Genomic DNA, 17,835 nt, shown 5'->3' with positions numbered 1-17,835 from the left:
ATATTGATCCTGCAAAATCATAACCAATGACACATGTTGGAAGCCAAGTGCATGCTACAATCATCACAAACCATCACTCCCCCTGCAGAGCTGTGCTGCAATATAATCCCAAAAAATAGCTTCTAGTCACTGAAAACATGAAAGAACATTCCAAACCGCGCTTTAGTGAAGCTGTTGGCCCTGTTATAACGTCTAATGTAAAACCTCAATGGAAAATCCAAGCAGCATCTAGTCTGACAAAGCACATTAAATGCCAACATGTGTGGCACAACCAGACCTCTGAGCCTTTCACAAAGATTTTTAAGGGGGATGCTGACTTGAGGCCATATCCTGGTAAAATCTCAAACCTACTGGAAATGGAAATGGATTCACTTTGATTGCCATCAGGAAGAGAAACCTTTCTCATTGCTTTCAGGAATAGATTTGCTGCAGATGAATGGGCAATAAGCCAAAATTACTCATCTAGGTTTGCATTTCATAGAAATAAATCCTTACAATATAATGTTAAATAAATAGAAAATGTTGTAATTCTCAGCAGGCCAGGCAGCATCCGTGGAGAGATAAAGAAATGGGTGGATTTAATGGAGAATGGGACACTTGTGCAGTGAGTTAATGAGGCAGGGTGCAATTTTTTTTATTTCCTGACAGTGTTGAGAGCGAGAGATAAAATCAACAGTGTGTTTGCTACATGTCAGACCTCACATCAGGCTATGATGGGTTTGTATTTGCAAGATGTGAACACTTACCAGTATAAAATAGCACTCAAAATTCCATGTTGTATTGCAGAAAGCTACTGTTTAAATATCACATTTTCCTTAATGAGTTTACAAAGCCTAGCAACTCACAAGGCAGAATAAAACAGCAGGTGGACCATAACACTTCAAAAAGGCAGTTCACCACCATCTGCTCAAGGGAGGCTTGGACGTGCAACAAATGCTGGCCCTGTCAGTGATGCCCATGTCCCACATCCCACAAGTGAACAAAAACATTTTGTTTTAATAAAGCACTACCTTTAAGATCAAATCAGTAACACATAGAATATCATTGCACCCTTGCTTAAAGGCGCCATACTCTAGTCAACTTTGTGTATTTGCATCTGAAATCAGCAGTTCTGCATGTTGAATTCTGAGTTCACCTACAACATTCCAATTATCTCTGCTAAGAGTGCTCTCAGACAATTTTCCTTACTATGTATGAAGGGGGAGTCAGCTGATCCTCCAAGTTCAGCCATGTATCATACAGTAGCAAGGACGACATTGTGCGCTAACTAAAACATTCAATATAAGTGATTGCAAAAACACATCATTGTTAGGTCCACAATAACTACCTGTTCCTAACATCCCTGTAACCATCCCTGCTTGTCAAACATGACTATTGCCAGAATTTTCTGTTTTAATTTTACATTTTCAAAATACTACAAACTTTGTTTCCTTATGAGTGATTATTGCCCTACACAATCAACTCATTCTGCCAGCTCTGCATTCTAAACGAATCATTTTAGACAAACTACACAAATAATTTCTAGGAAACTGGTTGTAATACTCCTGTAATCGTAAATAATCACAAAAATTAGGTCTTCAGAACCTAAGGTAACACAAAAAAAGGGCAAGGGAATACAACATGATTATTCCTACTTCCTGCTGGCTAGTCTAACATGTTCCATCATCCGGATACCTGATGGTATCCAAGACACTGCTGCCTGCAACGTTACTTGCACCAAGTACTGGTCATCCATCACTCCTGTACCCACTGATCTACATCGCTTAACCAAAAGTCAATGGCTCAATTTTAAAATTCTCACCATTATTTCCAGATCCCTCCATAGCCTTGCCCCTTCTCAATTTCTGTAATCTCTCCTACTCCCACTACCCTGCTGTTTGCTGACATTTCTAGAGTCTTCAAATTCTGTCCTTTTAGGTATTTAGATTTTAACCAATGCATCACTGATGACTATGCCTTCATTTGTGTGGCCCCCTTGCTCTGGAATCCCTCCCTAATACTCTTTATCCCTCAATGATACTTAACTCATCAAAACTCTCCTTAAAACCTACCTTTTCAACCAAGCTTTTGGTCACCTGCCTACTCTACCTTTGTGTGCCACATTGCAAATTTTGTCTTATAATGTTCTTGAACAGCATCTTTGAATGTTTGGTTATATTAATGATTTAAATGGCAGAGGTGACTTGATGGGCCGAATGGCCTTACTTCCACACCTATGTCTTATGGTCTAATGGTCTTATTAAAGGTGCTGCATAATACAAGTAGAATGAACAATGTGCAATGATAAAGCAATGTTGTATGGATTTATCCATAATGCTAATTCATTCTCGTTCTGCTGCATTAAGAGAAAACAGCAGTGTGACCATTTGATAATATAAGTAGGAACAAACCCCAAAGGGATGGGAAAATAAGCATTTATCAAATGTTACAGGCTGTTTAGTTTGCTCACACAAATATTGCATGTTTATTTTGTTACAGCGGGAACACAGTTGTTGTAAATTTCCACTCAGGAACAAGCTCGACCAGAATCAGAAATTTCAGGAAAAGCCTCTGCCCAGCCTACACTGCATAGAACCTACTCTTTTAATTCTGTAATCAGTCTCACTTACATCAAAAAGGTGAATTCCCAACTATGTAAATACCTGGGATTAAAACATTGCCTGTTTTGAAGCCGGAAATTAAGTGCTTCTGCGGAATTTAAATGAACAGTTCAAATGATTTGTGATTTTTCAAGGCAGAGGGCTTATTTGGTCCCTCCCAATGTCTGGAAGGAGTTCAATAGCTATCTCTGCAGTTCAGACGTAGCCATAGAAATTATGCCAAAGGAAATGAGACATGTAAGGATGGCTGACAACAGTTCTGTTTGGATTGAAGTTCCACAGGAGCTCATTGTGAACAAACATGGCTATACTAGCTTGATTGCTGCAAAGTAGGGTGTCCATAACATAGCAGGGTTCACACCACTTCCTGCCAAGATGACGTGGGTAGCTGACTCCAAGCATACAGGTGGGTCCCAGAAGTTAAAATTTCCTTACTCCCATGAAGAATAAATAGGAGAAGTTCTGGCATGCTTTCTCATGCTGATTGCTAGCCAGCTTTGACCAACTTAGGTTTGTTTTTCATCGAAAACCAAATGGAAAATCAAAGATTAAGTGCCTAAGGGTTTTGCAGTGGCAGAATGTAATGTAATTTGCTACATTTCATGGGGAACAATTTTTACAAATAAAAAAATTAATATATAAGAAAAATTAAAACCAAACGTAATGGTCCCTACAGTCCTCCTGGACCATAGGGCTACTCTGTCACGAGAGATAGATGACCGTTGAACCAGTTTAACCCGAAGGTCACTGTGCCTCAGGCGAGGGGAGAGGTTGAGAAAGAGAGTCCTTCATGGTAACCTCACCCAGTGAAGGCATTGAACTGATGCTATTGGTATTGCTTTGCACCGCAGACCTACCATTCAGCCAACTGTGCTAACTGACCCCGGAACAAAACTGGAATTAAGAGAAAGACTGACAAATAAAAAGGATTTTTTCCCCCCTTTATTCATTCCCAGGATAAGGGTATCACTGACTAGGCCAGCATTTATTGCCTATCCCTAATTGACCAGAGGGCAGTTACAAGTCAACCACATTGCCGTGGGTCTGGAGTTATATCTAGGCCAGACTAGGTAAGGATGGCAGTTTCCTTCCCTAAAGGACATTAGTGAACCAGATGGTATATCCCCCCACCCCCAGTAATCAGCCAGGGATTAATGGTCATCATTAGACTCTTAATTCCACCAACTGCCAAGGCAGAATTTGAACCCAGGCCCCCAGAACATTACCTGGGTCTCTGGACTACTAGGCTATTACCTTCCCTGATTGATAAGATCATTGTTAACTTACTCAAGAGATCTTAAACTTTATTATTGTGGTTAATTTTAAAATAACTTGCTGCACAAGTAGATTACTAGTTTTAAATCCTTTTTAAATATCACTCCATATTGATTTTGATGATTGAAAAATGATGGTTAAATCTGGACCCACAGGTTATACTAAAATTGCCCCTCAAAGTAAGAACAAAGTGGAGGTTTTGATTTTGTTGTGGTGATTTCATCCCATAAAATAAAATCATAACAATCTTATTTACATGAACTCAGACAATGATGAACGATAACTCACTTCCAGCTATTTACGTGATAGTTTGATAACAGAATATAAATTGGATGCACATATACAGGTTATAAAACCAGCCTGTTTAATTGTGACATTCCCCATACTTGGAAACTTTAATGACAGCCACAGAGAGCAGCATTCTTGTTTTCTACATTACAGGGGAGATCGGGATCTTCACTGCTTTCTCTGAATGAACAAAACTGCACAAAGTGATAAGACTGACAGTGCCTATTATAGCACCATGGAATGAAAGCAAGCCACAAAAACAGGTATCGATTTCTGTGTTTTGGAAAGGCTGAGTAAAAAGAATATAACAAGTAACAAAAATGATTTTAGCTACTATAAAAATCAAGATAAGAGATATAAAACAACTTTTATAACAGAAGGCTGGAGTTTCCCTTTTGTAAGCTTCCTTATTGCTTTCGAATGACAGACCTCTCTATTCATTGAAGTGCTACTGGTTTAATTATTTATTCATTTCTCACTGTTTGGTTTAATCAGGTAGCCATTAAAGGTGATATACGTATCAAAGCCATCACTGAAGATGGCATTCTCCCGTTCTCCCTTAAACAAGCGAATCCAGACTTCATCATTCTGCTTCAGATCCATCATAATACTCTGACTTTGCATGATGCTGCGATCGCTGGGCTGAGCATAGAGAATGACAACTTCCTGCTCATTCTTCATGATGTGCATATAGGTTTCCTTCTGATTCCAGGTGTGTACATTTAAGCTAAAGTGATAAATACCTGGGATGGAGCAGTAAAATCTGCTTGTGAACATATTAAATTGATCATATAGATTGACATATACAGTATCAAACACCAATGTCTGGTAGTAATTGTTACTGTGTAGTTCTTTCTTTCGGCCAACAGAGAAAGCTGCGTAATACATTTTACATGGCTCTCCAAACCGTCCTGTATTCCCCTTTGCACCTTTGGAACCTGCCGGACCACGGAGTCCAGGGTGTCCCATTTTTCCATCTTTGCCATAATTTCCACGTGGCCCTTTGTCACCCTTCTCACCTAAAAAAAACAAGATGTTTAAAAAAATGTTAATTGTCACAGCCTGTCAGTGTCTACCTAACTGTATAGTTTTCCACAAGTTTAAGATGAATGGGGTCAGTACAACGAGCAATGGAACCAAAAATTCAAGATTAAATGCTACAGGAATGAGGTTTAAGACAAATTTCCTTCTGTAATACAATGAACAATGGTTGTCAATAATAAAAATAGTAGAAACATCACACACCCCAACTCACAGAGCATGACACATCTTCATTTCCATTCATGTGACAAGTGTAAAACATCATAGGAGCCAATAATTTTGTTTTAGAACATAGAACATAGAACATAGAACAGTACAGCACAGAACAGGCCCTTCAGCCCACAATGTTGTGCCGACCATTGATCCTCATGTATGCACCCTCAAATTTCTGTGACCATTTACATGTCCAACAGTCTCTTAAATGACCCCAATGACCTTGCTTCCACAACTGTTGCTGGCAATGCATTCCATGCTCTCACAACTCTCTGCGTAAAGAACCTGCCTCTGACATCCCCTCTATACTTTCCACCAACCAGCTTAAAACTATGACCCCTCGTGCTAGCCATTTCTGCCCTGGGAAATAGTCTCTGGCTATCAACTCTATCTATGCCTCTCATTATCTTGTATACCTCAATTAGGTCCCCTCTCCTCCTCCTTTTCTCTCATTTGTTTGTTTTGGGTGTTGACTCTATACACTACACCAGCTTACCTAACTTCATTGGTGATATTTACCAGTTAACCAGGTAAGATCTGTATTCTCAATGATTGATCTGGTTTTTAATCGATGAAAAACAAAGAAAAGTATGATTAGAACAATTGAATATATCTAATGAAATGGAAATCCTGTTTGACAAATTTATTAGAGCTTTTTTCAGCATATAAGTAGAGGGGTAGATAAATGGGAACTAGTAGATGAAATATATTTGAATTTCCAAAAGACATTTTGTAAGGTATCACACAAAATGTTAATACATAGATAAGGGATAATGGTGTTGGAAGTGATCTTTTAGCATCGATGGAGAAGATGTTGGTAGGTAGAAAACAAAGCATATGGGTAAGTTGGACTTTGCCAATTAAGGCGTGACTAGTGGAACATAACAAGGATCAGAGCTGCAGCTTCAGGTACTTACAAACTTCAGTATATTCATTACTCAAATGAAGAGACCAAGAACCTAGGTCTGCTGACAATCCAAAGTTAAGTGGAATGTAAGCCATGTGAACACGAAGAGACTACAATAGACGTAGCTAGGTTAAGTGATTAGACAATAATATGATGGATGGAGTACCATGAGAGGAAATATGAGGTTATTCACATTGGCACTAAGAGCAGAAAAGCAGATAGTTATTTTTAAAAAACACGAAACCTGTTCATGTGCATGTTATTGAGAGACCTGAGTACAGTTGTACAAGGAATGCAAAATGTTAGCAGCAAATAGCATGTTAACCTTTATTATAAGGGAATTACAATACCATAATAGTCTTGCTATAATTACATGGGGATTTCATGAAACCACACTTAGAATACTGTGTGTAGCTTTGACATGAATATCTAAGTAAGGATATAATTGCATTGGTGGCACCATAGCAAAAGTTCACTAGATTGGTTCCTGGAATGAGAAAATTGTCCTAGAGGCTGGGTTTATACTCTCTGTAAGTTAGCAGAATGAGAGATCATCTCATTGAAACGTTTAAGAATATGAAAGAACTTTACACTGGTTCGATACCAGAAGGTTGTTTTCTGGCTGGAGAAACAAGCACAAGGGGGCAACATTTCCAAAAGAGGAACCAATCAGTTAGGACTGAGATAGCGAGAAGTGTCTTCAGTCAAAGGTTTGAAGAGTTGAAACTCAAGATCAACTATGATCATACCGAAAAACAGAACGAGCTTGACAGGTCATAGCATTTTCTCCTCCTCCTATTTCCCATGTTCATATGTTAAGTTGAGTCATTGATCTCTCCATTCCCAGTTAAAGGATAAAGTACAAAATATATTCCACCTGTAATGACTTGAACTGACTTTCATTTTTCATTGTATTGTTGTGTTTTCTTTATTGGTTTAATAGATCTTAAGACCATAAGCTGTAAGAGCAGAAGTAGACCATTTGGCCCTTCAAGTCTACTCCAGCATTCACTTTGCTGCTTTCGCCCCAAAACTCTCAGTTTCCTTAACAATTAAATGTTTGTGTATCTCAGCCTTGAATATACTTAATGATCCAGCCTTGACAACTCCCTGCAGTAAAGAATTCCACAGATTCACTACCCTCTCAGAAAAAAAATGCCTTCATTTCTTCAACAAAGGTGACCACTTACTCCAAGATTATTCCCTCTGGTCTTAGATTCCCCTGCAAGGGGGAACAACCTCCCCACATCTACCCCATCAAGCCCCGTAAGAAGCTTGTATATTTCAAAAATTTTGCCTCTCAATCTTCTAAACTGCAATGAGTTGACTTTCCTGGATCTATTGCTATCATATCCCAGACCCTAGTGCCACACATTGTTCACCTCCAATATAGTCAACCTGTCTGCTATATGCTACTCTACGTTTGCATTGTCTTATCAACAGCCCTTTCAATTAAGCCTTTCTTTTGAGGTTGTATGCCAATGTCCTTCACTCTCTCTGTGTCTCTATCTAGTAGCCTTCCATATTTCTATCTCTCTCCTTATCTACCTACTGCTTCCCTTCTCCCTCTCCTCTGCTTTTCTTTAGTGATTTATCACCACTCTGTGCCTCCTTCACTCTTGTCTCCCATGCTCACCTGCATATGTCTGTTTCTTTAGGTTTAGTTCATCCAGTTTTCATTCTTTCTGGCTGGAACATATGTGTGAATAAAAATATAAATCAACAGGCTGGGCAAGGAAGCTCAGATAACAAGATAACAATCAATTCTTGAGCAAGTGGCGCTGTTGAGGGATTAGTGCCCAGCAGAAATGCAGCCAAGTATAATTTGAGTGTGAAAAGTTTACCCTGGCAACGTCTACTAGACGTTATATCGGAAAAAAATTGACAAGTGACCAAGATTTACAAGAAAGCTTGTTGGAGCTGCTGTTATTTTTAAGAGATATAAAATGGCCATAATTTAATGGAAAATCTACTTGAACTGTCTGTTTTTAAGATATACAAAATGGCCAAAATTTAAAAAGCCTACTTCAGCATTTAAGTGAAAAACAATAATGCCTTTGAGAAGGGGGTTATTCTGAGGCAAAAGGCAGTATAGTCTAAAAACAAGTTACAAGAAATATTCAAGGATAAACAATTTGAAGATTTGTAACAGTCATGGAAGAAATATTGGAATTGTAACTCATAAAAATACTTTGAAAGATCATTAAACTACTAGTAATTAATTCCAGTCTCATTAAGGAAAAGATGATCACCAGCCATAAAATCAATAGCTAAAGTTATCTCTCAGAAATTAATGTTTCTTTGAAATTATTTACATTAATAGATTCTCGTTAAAGATTCTTTAAGTAATCACAGAGATAGATTTCACTGTAATTATAGAACTTTATAAAGAAAGTAATAAGGGAAAAAATTAAAAGAGGCCTGTCATATCTTTGCTCATTAGCTAAAGAGTGTTTACAGTAGGAGCAATTACAAAATTTTAATATTATGAATTTGATAACTGAATCAATTATCTTTTATGTCGTAAGAAGTAATGAAATTTGATAAGGATAGCAAGTACACTGAACAATAGAATTCAAACAGTCCTCAGAGATAAGCAAGCCAGGGACATGACCAAAAGAGAACAGCTAGTAACTTTGGAATGCAACTTAGAAAGATCCCAAGGCCTAGCGATTACAATAATTGTTAATAGCCTAAGGGAACCGAGGGTTGTCCATAGGAATGCCCATCTTTGATCAGGTGTTTTACATGATTTGTCACATAGGGGTGAAGGGGAGGGCACAGTAACCACGCTGTGTATAATCATTGTAATACAGAATGTATAGATATAGGGCAGCTCCAACAATGCTTAGGATAACATTACCTGACCAATGGACAACTTGACCACACAGTGCCATTCATTTACTGCTTCAAAATAAGCTACTAATAACCTCAACATTTGTACTATTTCAATGGAAAAATGGTACCAATGAAAGAAATAAAGATCTTGAATATATAGTGTCTTATCTGTCCTCAGAATCTCCCAAAAGCATATCACAGTTAATTAAGTATTTATTTGAAGTAAACCCTCAAGGAAGAGAAAAAAGCATGAAGTTGTCACAGATAATTTTGGCAGCAATTGTTCACCTGGCATGGTCCAACAGCTAATGCATGAAGTATGTTGCTAGATAATCTGGATTTTTTAAATGTTGGCAAGGAGATCAGACAAATTCCAAGCTCTTCTGAGACCACTACAGAGCCATGGACGTGACCTTTGTGAAATATCTAATTTAGAGGTAGCACTTACAACAAAGCAGGTCCCCCTTAGTACTACACTGAAGCCGCCATACTGGATTATATGTTCAAATCATATCCAAGTATTGACTTACTGTCATATATTGTCACATACTTCAGACCATTTCTTTATTTCATATGTTCCTTCAACTGCTCAGATTGTTTCAGAACGATCATGCTGCAATCATTGCACATTGAAAAATGCTGCAATGTTTCAGGTTTACTGCTTCTAATTTTCCTATAGAGCTGCTGCCAGGTAGTTGTAAACAGCACATCCCACTGTATTAGAACTGCCATAGAATATTGTTTACTAAAGCAGCATTTACAAAGCCAAGAAAAGGAGCCAAACAGACCTGCTTGGCATTATTCCATATACGCTGTTAGCTTAAGCTGGTGAACATGCTCATTACTGGCTCTTGTTTTTGTCTGTTTGCTTCAGCACAATTTAGTTGATTAAACATTGCGCTGAACTTTTACAGGGAGTGATATTAATCACCCCTCCAGGAGAAAGGGTTAGTCATGAGGTGACTAACTTTAAAAAAATTCACCAAGTTATATTAGAAGGGAGAGGGAGATGCTTGGCACTACCAGCCCTCAAGAACAACGAGTCTCTGAAAAAATATGCCGTAGATCCAAACCAAAGGTAGTTGTGTCTCATTGAGTGGGGAGGCATCATGGAATCTAGGGAGTCAAGGATAGGCACTACTTTGGGCACTGTGCCCTCAGGGGCCCCCAGAAGGAAAAAGCCAATTCCTTCCCATCATTTCACTGGAGATAGTGAAAAAGCAGTTGCCACTTTCCTCTAATTTCCACAACCCATCAAACTGTGGTGGTGGAATTAGGTCTTTTACTGCCCATTAAGCCAACTAAATGTTTCAATAGGCTTCAGTGAGCCCAATGTAACTTTTCAAGTTCTCTGTCTGGTTCCATCTTTTGCAGGTGGAGTGTTAATGGCCACCCAAAATGCAGATGACTAAGAGCCAATATTTTACTTTTGCACGCCCCTTAAAGCATCAAAAAAGTCACAGAGGATCAGAATTCTTTCTTATGTTTTGATGTTTAAATATTTAGAGCAGATGTTTTGCAGCACAACATGCTGAATTTCTCTTCAACCATGGATCATGTACAATCTCAGTGTTAAAACCCGAGCAATTCCGTGTTTTCTTTAGAAAACAGTGTGCAGAATCTTCTGAGTCCACAGGAGTTGATGAAGGAAGCAGGAGTCCTGGAAAATTGGAACATTGTCAATGAAACTGACACATAATGCTCTCCCACCTCCACGTATGTAAATACAGGGGATTAACACCGATGGATGACCTTCCCATTCCACCTCCACGTAAGACCCTAAGATGGTCACATGATCCCTTAACAAATACTTAAAGGCCTCTCCCTCCTCAGTTGCAATTTTCCCACTTCCAGGTGGACTTGCATGACCAATTAAGCTGCATATCACCCAGTCACAGAGGGCTCTTAATGTGCAACCAGTTTTGTGCATGCTCAAGCATATGGATATGGATACAGAGTGGTCTCTGAGAGTCACTGCACTGCCCTCGTTTCCAAGCTGATGACTTACCCCATGGTTTGGATAAGGCTGTATGAAGTGAGCCCGCAGTCTGCAGTCCTGACCTGGCTTGTTCTCTTACGGAAGTTGATACCTCTATTGCTTGCCTGCTTCTTTAAAAAACGCAAGTGTTGACTCCACCTTGCTTCCTAAAGCTTGTTTCTTTGTAAGTGATTGACAAATTAATTGCTTAGACCTTCGAGATCCCAATTTACTAACAAAAGTCATATTAATATTGTACCATATGATGCCCAAGACAGCATCCATTCACAGCATTATTGCGTGCCCGGGGGAAGACATCCTCATGTTCTCCCTTTTCTTGACAGAATGCCATACAGGATGTATTGGAAGTGCCTGATGGCATCATATTTAGGCAAAGCAAGGATAGCCTTTGAAGGGAACTATTTCACACACAAGATCTTTTTTGTGCCATAGATTATACAGCACAGAAACAGTCCCTTCAGTCTAACTCATCAATGCCAATCAGATATCCAAAACTGATCTAGTCCCATTTGCCAGCATTTGGCCCGTATCCTTCTAAATCCATTCTGTTCACGTACCCACCCAGATGCCTTTTAAATGCTGCAATTGTACCAGACTCCACCACTTCCTCTGGCACCTCATTCCAAGCATGCACCACTCTCTGTGTGAAAAAATTACTCCTTAGATCCCTTTTATATTTTCCCCTCTGGCTTTAAACCTATGCCCTCTAGTTTTGAACTCCCCTACCCTATGAAAAAGACTTTGGCTATTCACCCTACCCCTACTCCACATGATTTTTATCAAGTCACTCTTCAGCCTCTGGTACTCCGGGGAAAACAGCCCCAGACTATCCAACTTCTCCCTATGGTTCTTTTGTTAAGAAATGGAAACAGTAGAGGTTGAAAGTTCTATTAATTTATTTTACAAAATGAAACATAGTTAATCTAGTACTGGGTACTGTCACTCTTTCTCCGAGCACCCATACATCATACAGAATGGTGCTATTTCTGTCAGTGGTGATGTCTCATTATTCAGCCAGGCATTTACTAAGATTGTTAATTTCAAGACAAAATGGAATAAAATCATATCTTTTTAATTTATCTGACGAAACCATCAAAAGCTCCTTGTGAGTGCCCTTCACAAGGTCTAAAGCACAAAACTGGATTTATTTATTGCTGTATGCTTTTGGTTTGATCAGCCATTCTGAAAGGGCAGAAGTCCTTAGCACAATGCTCAAAGCAGAACTATACTCATCACTTTTAACCCACATTTTAACACTTGCTCATACATATCTACTTTGTTTTTCACAAATAAAGAAAGATCATCTCTTGTCTCATCAGCAAAGGTCAAAATAAAGCTCAAGTTTTCTTTCCTCTCCAAAAATCACAATATTTTTCACAACAACCTGAAGATAAATCTAGTAACAAAAACAGAAGTTGCTGGAACTGTTCTGAAGAAAGGTCACCAGGCCCGAAACGTTAACTTTTTTGATTTCTCTTCCCAGATGCTGCCAGACCTGTTGAGCTTTTCCAGCAACTTATGTTTTTGCTTCTGATTTACAGCATCTGCAGTTCTGTTAGTTTTTAATAAAATCAAGAACTAACTAGTAGTGGAAAGAATTTGTGTCAATATTTATCAATGTCACAAAAAATTACATCAACACACTGGCACTTTGATTTACGGTGCACTCGGAGACTGTTGGGAAGTATGTTGATTCTAAGAGGATTTCCTACACCATTTGCAGTTAGCTGGTTGCCATTAAATCAAGGGTGATCGGCATCCTTTCAGTTCTAAGGGGCCAATTCTAGCACTGAAACTCAAAGTCAATTATTGGTTACCTGCTGGTTCAGTCTACTAAAGATAAAATGACAAAATGTCTCCTTTAAGTTTTGACAATGTCAATAAAAATGGAGACTATTTCTTCTTTGGTAAGAAATATTTTTAACTAGGCTCTCTGGAGAAATACATCAGGGAGAATGTACTTACTTCCTTTTGAAGAATGATGTACACGACAACATAATGCTAAGCAAAACTGCTCACATTAAGACCTTGAAACCAATCTGGCCAATTTTCCTGCCATGAATCTAAATCTTCAACTTTTGAAGGCCTATTTTTAGCATTGCACTGTGCAACGTGGCGAAAAAATCTTAGCTAGAACAAACAAGCCAGGAGAATACTTCTTCCAATGCTATGTTATCCAATTTATACATGTTATTTAACTGAGGTAGACAATTTACACATTGAAATCCAAACTCAATAATCACAGGAATGACATCGTCTTCCAGATTCAACATTAAATTCAATACTTTCAGCTGCAAACCGTCTGCCCATTTTGCTTTCTTTTCTTTGCTTCCTTCAGTTTTGCTCTTACTTTCAATGACAGACATAGCAAATCTGTTATAGGCATTTCTTTGTTTCTTTTATTGCCCTGTCACCATTCCCTTTGACTTTATAAGACCATTTATTTTGTCATTTGATCTCTTTTGTCTTCTACCTTTATACAGGCCTTCCTTTTGTCTTTGTCCTGTCTGCCTCTTGCTCAAAACTGATTTCCTCTCTAATTTCTTTTGAAAAGCCATCAACCTGAAAAGTTGACTTTATTTCTCCCTCCACAGACACTGTCAGACCTGCTGAATATTCCCACCATTTTCTGCTTTCATTTTGACCTTATCCCTAGCTGATGCCAAAATTCCCCAGAAACTGCCACAGAAAAATTCTGTATGCTAGTCTTTTAGATCATCCTTCCCAATTTGATTGGTTCAGTCCATATGGAGACTTGCCACAAATATGGTTGTTCTACACTGCAAGAGCTTCCAGAGATTCCTACATGTTGCAGTCTCAGCACACCACTTTTCTTGACTTATTGATCTACCCTATTTATTTAATTAACGAATTAATTAATAATTTTCAAAGCAAAAGTAATTGACCATCTAGAGGACTCTTGTGGTGCTGTGGTAATGTCTGTGTCTCTGGGCTAGAGGGTCCTGGTTCATGACATACCTGTCTCAGACATATCACAATGTGTCTGAACAGGTTAATTAAAAATATCTGCAAGGACTCTTGTGGCAGCGTCCCTAACCATAGGGTTAGGAAGCTTATGTTCATGCCTCACCCGCTGCAGAGTTGAGTTGTAACACATCTAAACAGATTTATTAAACATTTCCAGAAAGTAATTCCTCTTGGAGACCAAGGGAAAAACACTTAACAACTACTGGATAATGAAAAAGGATATAAAAAGGAGCTTCTTGTTCCCACCTGTACTAAATTTCTGACATATTCTTTCGTTATCATATTCCGTGTGTCCCTTCCTCCCTCACTGTTTGGTTGGGGATATTAGTAGTTTAGGGCAGCTCTGTGTGAACTCAAAAAGATGACACTGTGACAACCATGAAAGAGGTATTAACATACATGCAGCAATATGAATTAGGAGCTGAAGTAGACCACGTGGCCCCTTGAGCTTGCTCCACCATTCAATAAGATCAATGCTAACCTTTGCTTTAAATTACACATTCCCATCAACAACCCTTGCCTAAATAACATATTTCCAGCTTCACCTTAAAAAGTTTTCCATGATACCCCTCCCCACTTCTAAGGTAGAGATTTCCAAAATTTCACAACCTTCTAAGGGAAAAAAATGTTCTCCTTACCTTGTCATAATAGCAATTTTACAGTGCCCCTAATTCTGGACTTACTCTTAAGAGGAAACATCATTTCCACATACACTTTTTCAAGACCATTCAGGATCTTATACACTTCAATCAAGTCACCCTCACTCTTTGAAAATCCAGAGGAAACAAGCACAACCTGTCCAATTTTTCTTCATAAGATAACCACCTCATACCAGATATCAATCTAATACACATTCTCCGAACCTGTCCGCTGCATTTGCATCATTGCTTGAAGGAGCAAGTTAAACCTGCACATAGTATTTGAGATGGGGCATCACCAATGCCATAGAGAACTGAAGCATTACATCCTTATTTTTGGGCTCAGTTTCTCACTGCATGAAGGATAGCATTCGATTAACCTTTCAAATATACAGTGGAAGAGGTTGAAGAATCTTCAGCTCCTAAACTCAAAGGGAAATATTCTCAAGATAATTTATCCACAATGAAATTAATTACATGGCACTTCAAGGCATAAAGATGCCCCTTTTCAGAATAGATGTGAGTTCCTTCATGTTTTCCAGGTAGAAGTCTGGATAGAATTTTCAGGAGAAGTCCATAAACTCTGTCAAATACATCCCTTCACATTGGAGGAGCTGCCAGGTAGAAAATATCCTTTCTCCAGTGAAAGGATTCTCGGCCTTGCCTCCACATGGTGGAATCCCAGCAGAACCAAATTCTATCAGAGATAATGTCTTTTTCCTGTTACATCACCCTTCTTAGACTATAAGACAATAAGGTATTGTGCAGAATTAGGCCATGCTGCTCATCAAGTCTGCTCTGTCATTTGATCATGGCTGACGCATTTGTCAACCCCATGCTCTTGCCTTCCTCCTGTAAACTTTGATCCCCTAATTCATCAAAAACCTATCTATCTCTGTCTTGAATACACTTGATAACTCAGACTCCATAGACTTCTGCGGAAATGAGTTCCATAGATTTGCTACCCTGACTAAAGAAATTCCTCCTTATTTCAGTGATAGTTTCATACAGCATGGAAACAGACTGTTCAGTCCAACTAGTTCATGCCAAATATTATCCCAAACTAAACTGGTCCCACTGCCTACTTCTTGCTCATATCCCTCCAAACCCTTCCTATTCATATATACTTATCCAAATGACTTTTAAATGTGGTAACTGTACCTGCATCCACCACTTCCTCAGGAAGTTCATTCCACGTGCAAACTACCCTCTGTGTAAAATATTTGCCTCTTACACCTTTGTTTAAATCTCTCTTCTTACCTCAAAAATGTGTCCCCTAGTCTTGAAATCCCCAATCCTAGTGAAAAGACAATTACCATTAACTCTATCTAAACCTCTCGTTATTTTATAAACTTCTTTCAGGTCACCTCTTAACTTCCTATGCTCCAGTGAAAAATGTCCCAGCTTATCCAGCCTTCCTTTATAACTCATATCTTCGATACCTGGCAACATCCTGGTAAATCTTTTCTGGACCCTCTCCAGCTTAATAATATCCTTCCTATAGCTGGGCAACCAGAATTGGGCACAGTACTCCAGAAGGGGCTTCATCAATGCCCTGTACATCCTCAACATGACTTCCCAACTTCTATAGTCAAAGGACTGAGCAATGATGGCAAGCATGCCAAACACCTTTTTAGCCACCCTATCTAGTGTGATACAAACATCAAAGAATTATGCATCTGCGTCCCTAGGTCCGTCTACTGTACAACATACCCAAGGCCGTGCCATTAACTGTATGAGCCCTACCCTTGTTTTTTGTACCAAATGCAATATCTCGCATTTATCCAGATTGAACTTCATCTACTATTTTTGAGTCCTTTGACCCATTTGATCAAGATCCATTTGTAATCTTAGAAACCCTTCTTCACTGTCTGCTATCCCACCAATTTTGGTGTTGTCTGCAAACTTACTCAGCATGCCTTCTATTTTCTCATCCAAATCATTTAAACAAATGACAAACTCAAGAGGGCCTACAACCAATCCCCGTAGAACACCACTGATCACAGGCCTCCAGTCCAAAAAGCAACCCTCCACCATTACTTTCTGTCTCTTGCCATTATACCAATGATGTATCCAATTGGCAAGCTCATCCTGAATCCCATGTTACCTAACTTTACAAATTATTCTACCATGCAGAGCCTTGTCAAAGGCTTTATTAAAATACAAATAAACAATGTCTACCGCTGTGCCATTAACAATCTTTTTGATAACTTCTAAAGGGTTGCCCCTTCATGCTGAGGCTGTGCCCTCAGGTCCTAATCTCTCCTGCTCCTGGAAACATCTCCACATTCCTGCTATCCAGGCTTCTCAGTCTTCTGTAAGTTTTAGTGAGATCCCCTTCATCCTTCTAAACTCCATTGAGTACAGACACAGTGTCCTAAACCACTCATCATATGACAAGCCCTTCATCACCAGAATTGTTCTCGTAAGCCACCTCTGGACCCTTTCCAATGCCAGCATATCCTTCCTTTACTACGGGTCCCAAAACTGCTCATAATATTTGAAATGCTGTCTGACCACAGCCTTAGCAGTACATCTTTGGTCTTGTATTCTGGCCCCCTTAAAATGAATGATAACATTGTATTTGCCTTCCTAACTGCCAACTTAACCGGCATGTCAACATGAAGAGAATCCTGAATTAGGACTCCTAAGTTCCTTTGTGTTTCAGACTTCCAAAGCTTTTACTACTTAAAAAATATTCTACGCTGTTCTGAAGAAAGGTCATTGGACTCAAAGTGTCAACATTGCTTTCTCTCCATTGATGCTGCCAAATCTGCTGAGTTTCTCCAACAATTTCTGTTTTCATTTCAGATCTACAGCATTTGCAGTTCTTTGTTTGATATAAGATCATTCATTTTATTAAGCACATGATTCACATAAGGGTGGAGAGAAAACAGATTTCATGTTTGATGTTATCAATACATTTATTTCTGGGTTTTTTTAAAATTACATCAGGTTATTTTACAAAGCTATTCATTTCATGAAAGACAATTGGTAGTTCTGAAAGAAAAATTCCTTGAGGTAATGGTGACTTTCTTCACAAAATGG

General features: G+C 38.8%; 1 protein-coding gene across 1 annotated transcript in view; it reads right to left on the bottom strand.

The window, feature by feature from the left end:
- Positions 1-2,400: 2,400 nt before the first annotated feature.
- Positions 2,401-17,835, bottom strand: part of c1qtnf1 (C1q and TNF related 1) — a 36,856-nt gene continuing 21,421 nt past the window's right edge. Inside the window, exon 3 of the mRNA XM_048555129.2 lies at positions 2,401-5,182. Within this exon, the coding sequence (XP_048411086.1) occupies positions 4,632-5,182 (551 nt within the window). The 3' untranslated portion in view covers positions 2,401-4,631. The remainder of the gene's footprint in view (positions 5,183-17,835) is intronic.

This window comes from Stegostoma tigrinum, chromosome 22, assembly GCF_030684315.1.
Source record: "Stegostoma tigrinum isolate sSteTig4 chromosome 22, sSteTig4.hap1, whole genome shotgun sequence".
In the NCBI taxonomy this organism is placed as follows: Eukaryota; Metazoa; Chordata; class Chondrichthyes; order Orectolobiformes; family Stegostomatidae; genus Stegostoma; species Stegostoma tigrinum.
The sequence above is the reverse complement of the archived record's forward strand: the minus strand, read 5'-3'. Positions and strand labels throughout refer to the sequence as shown.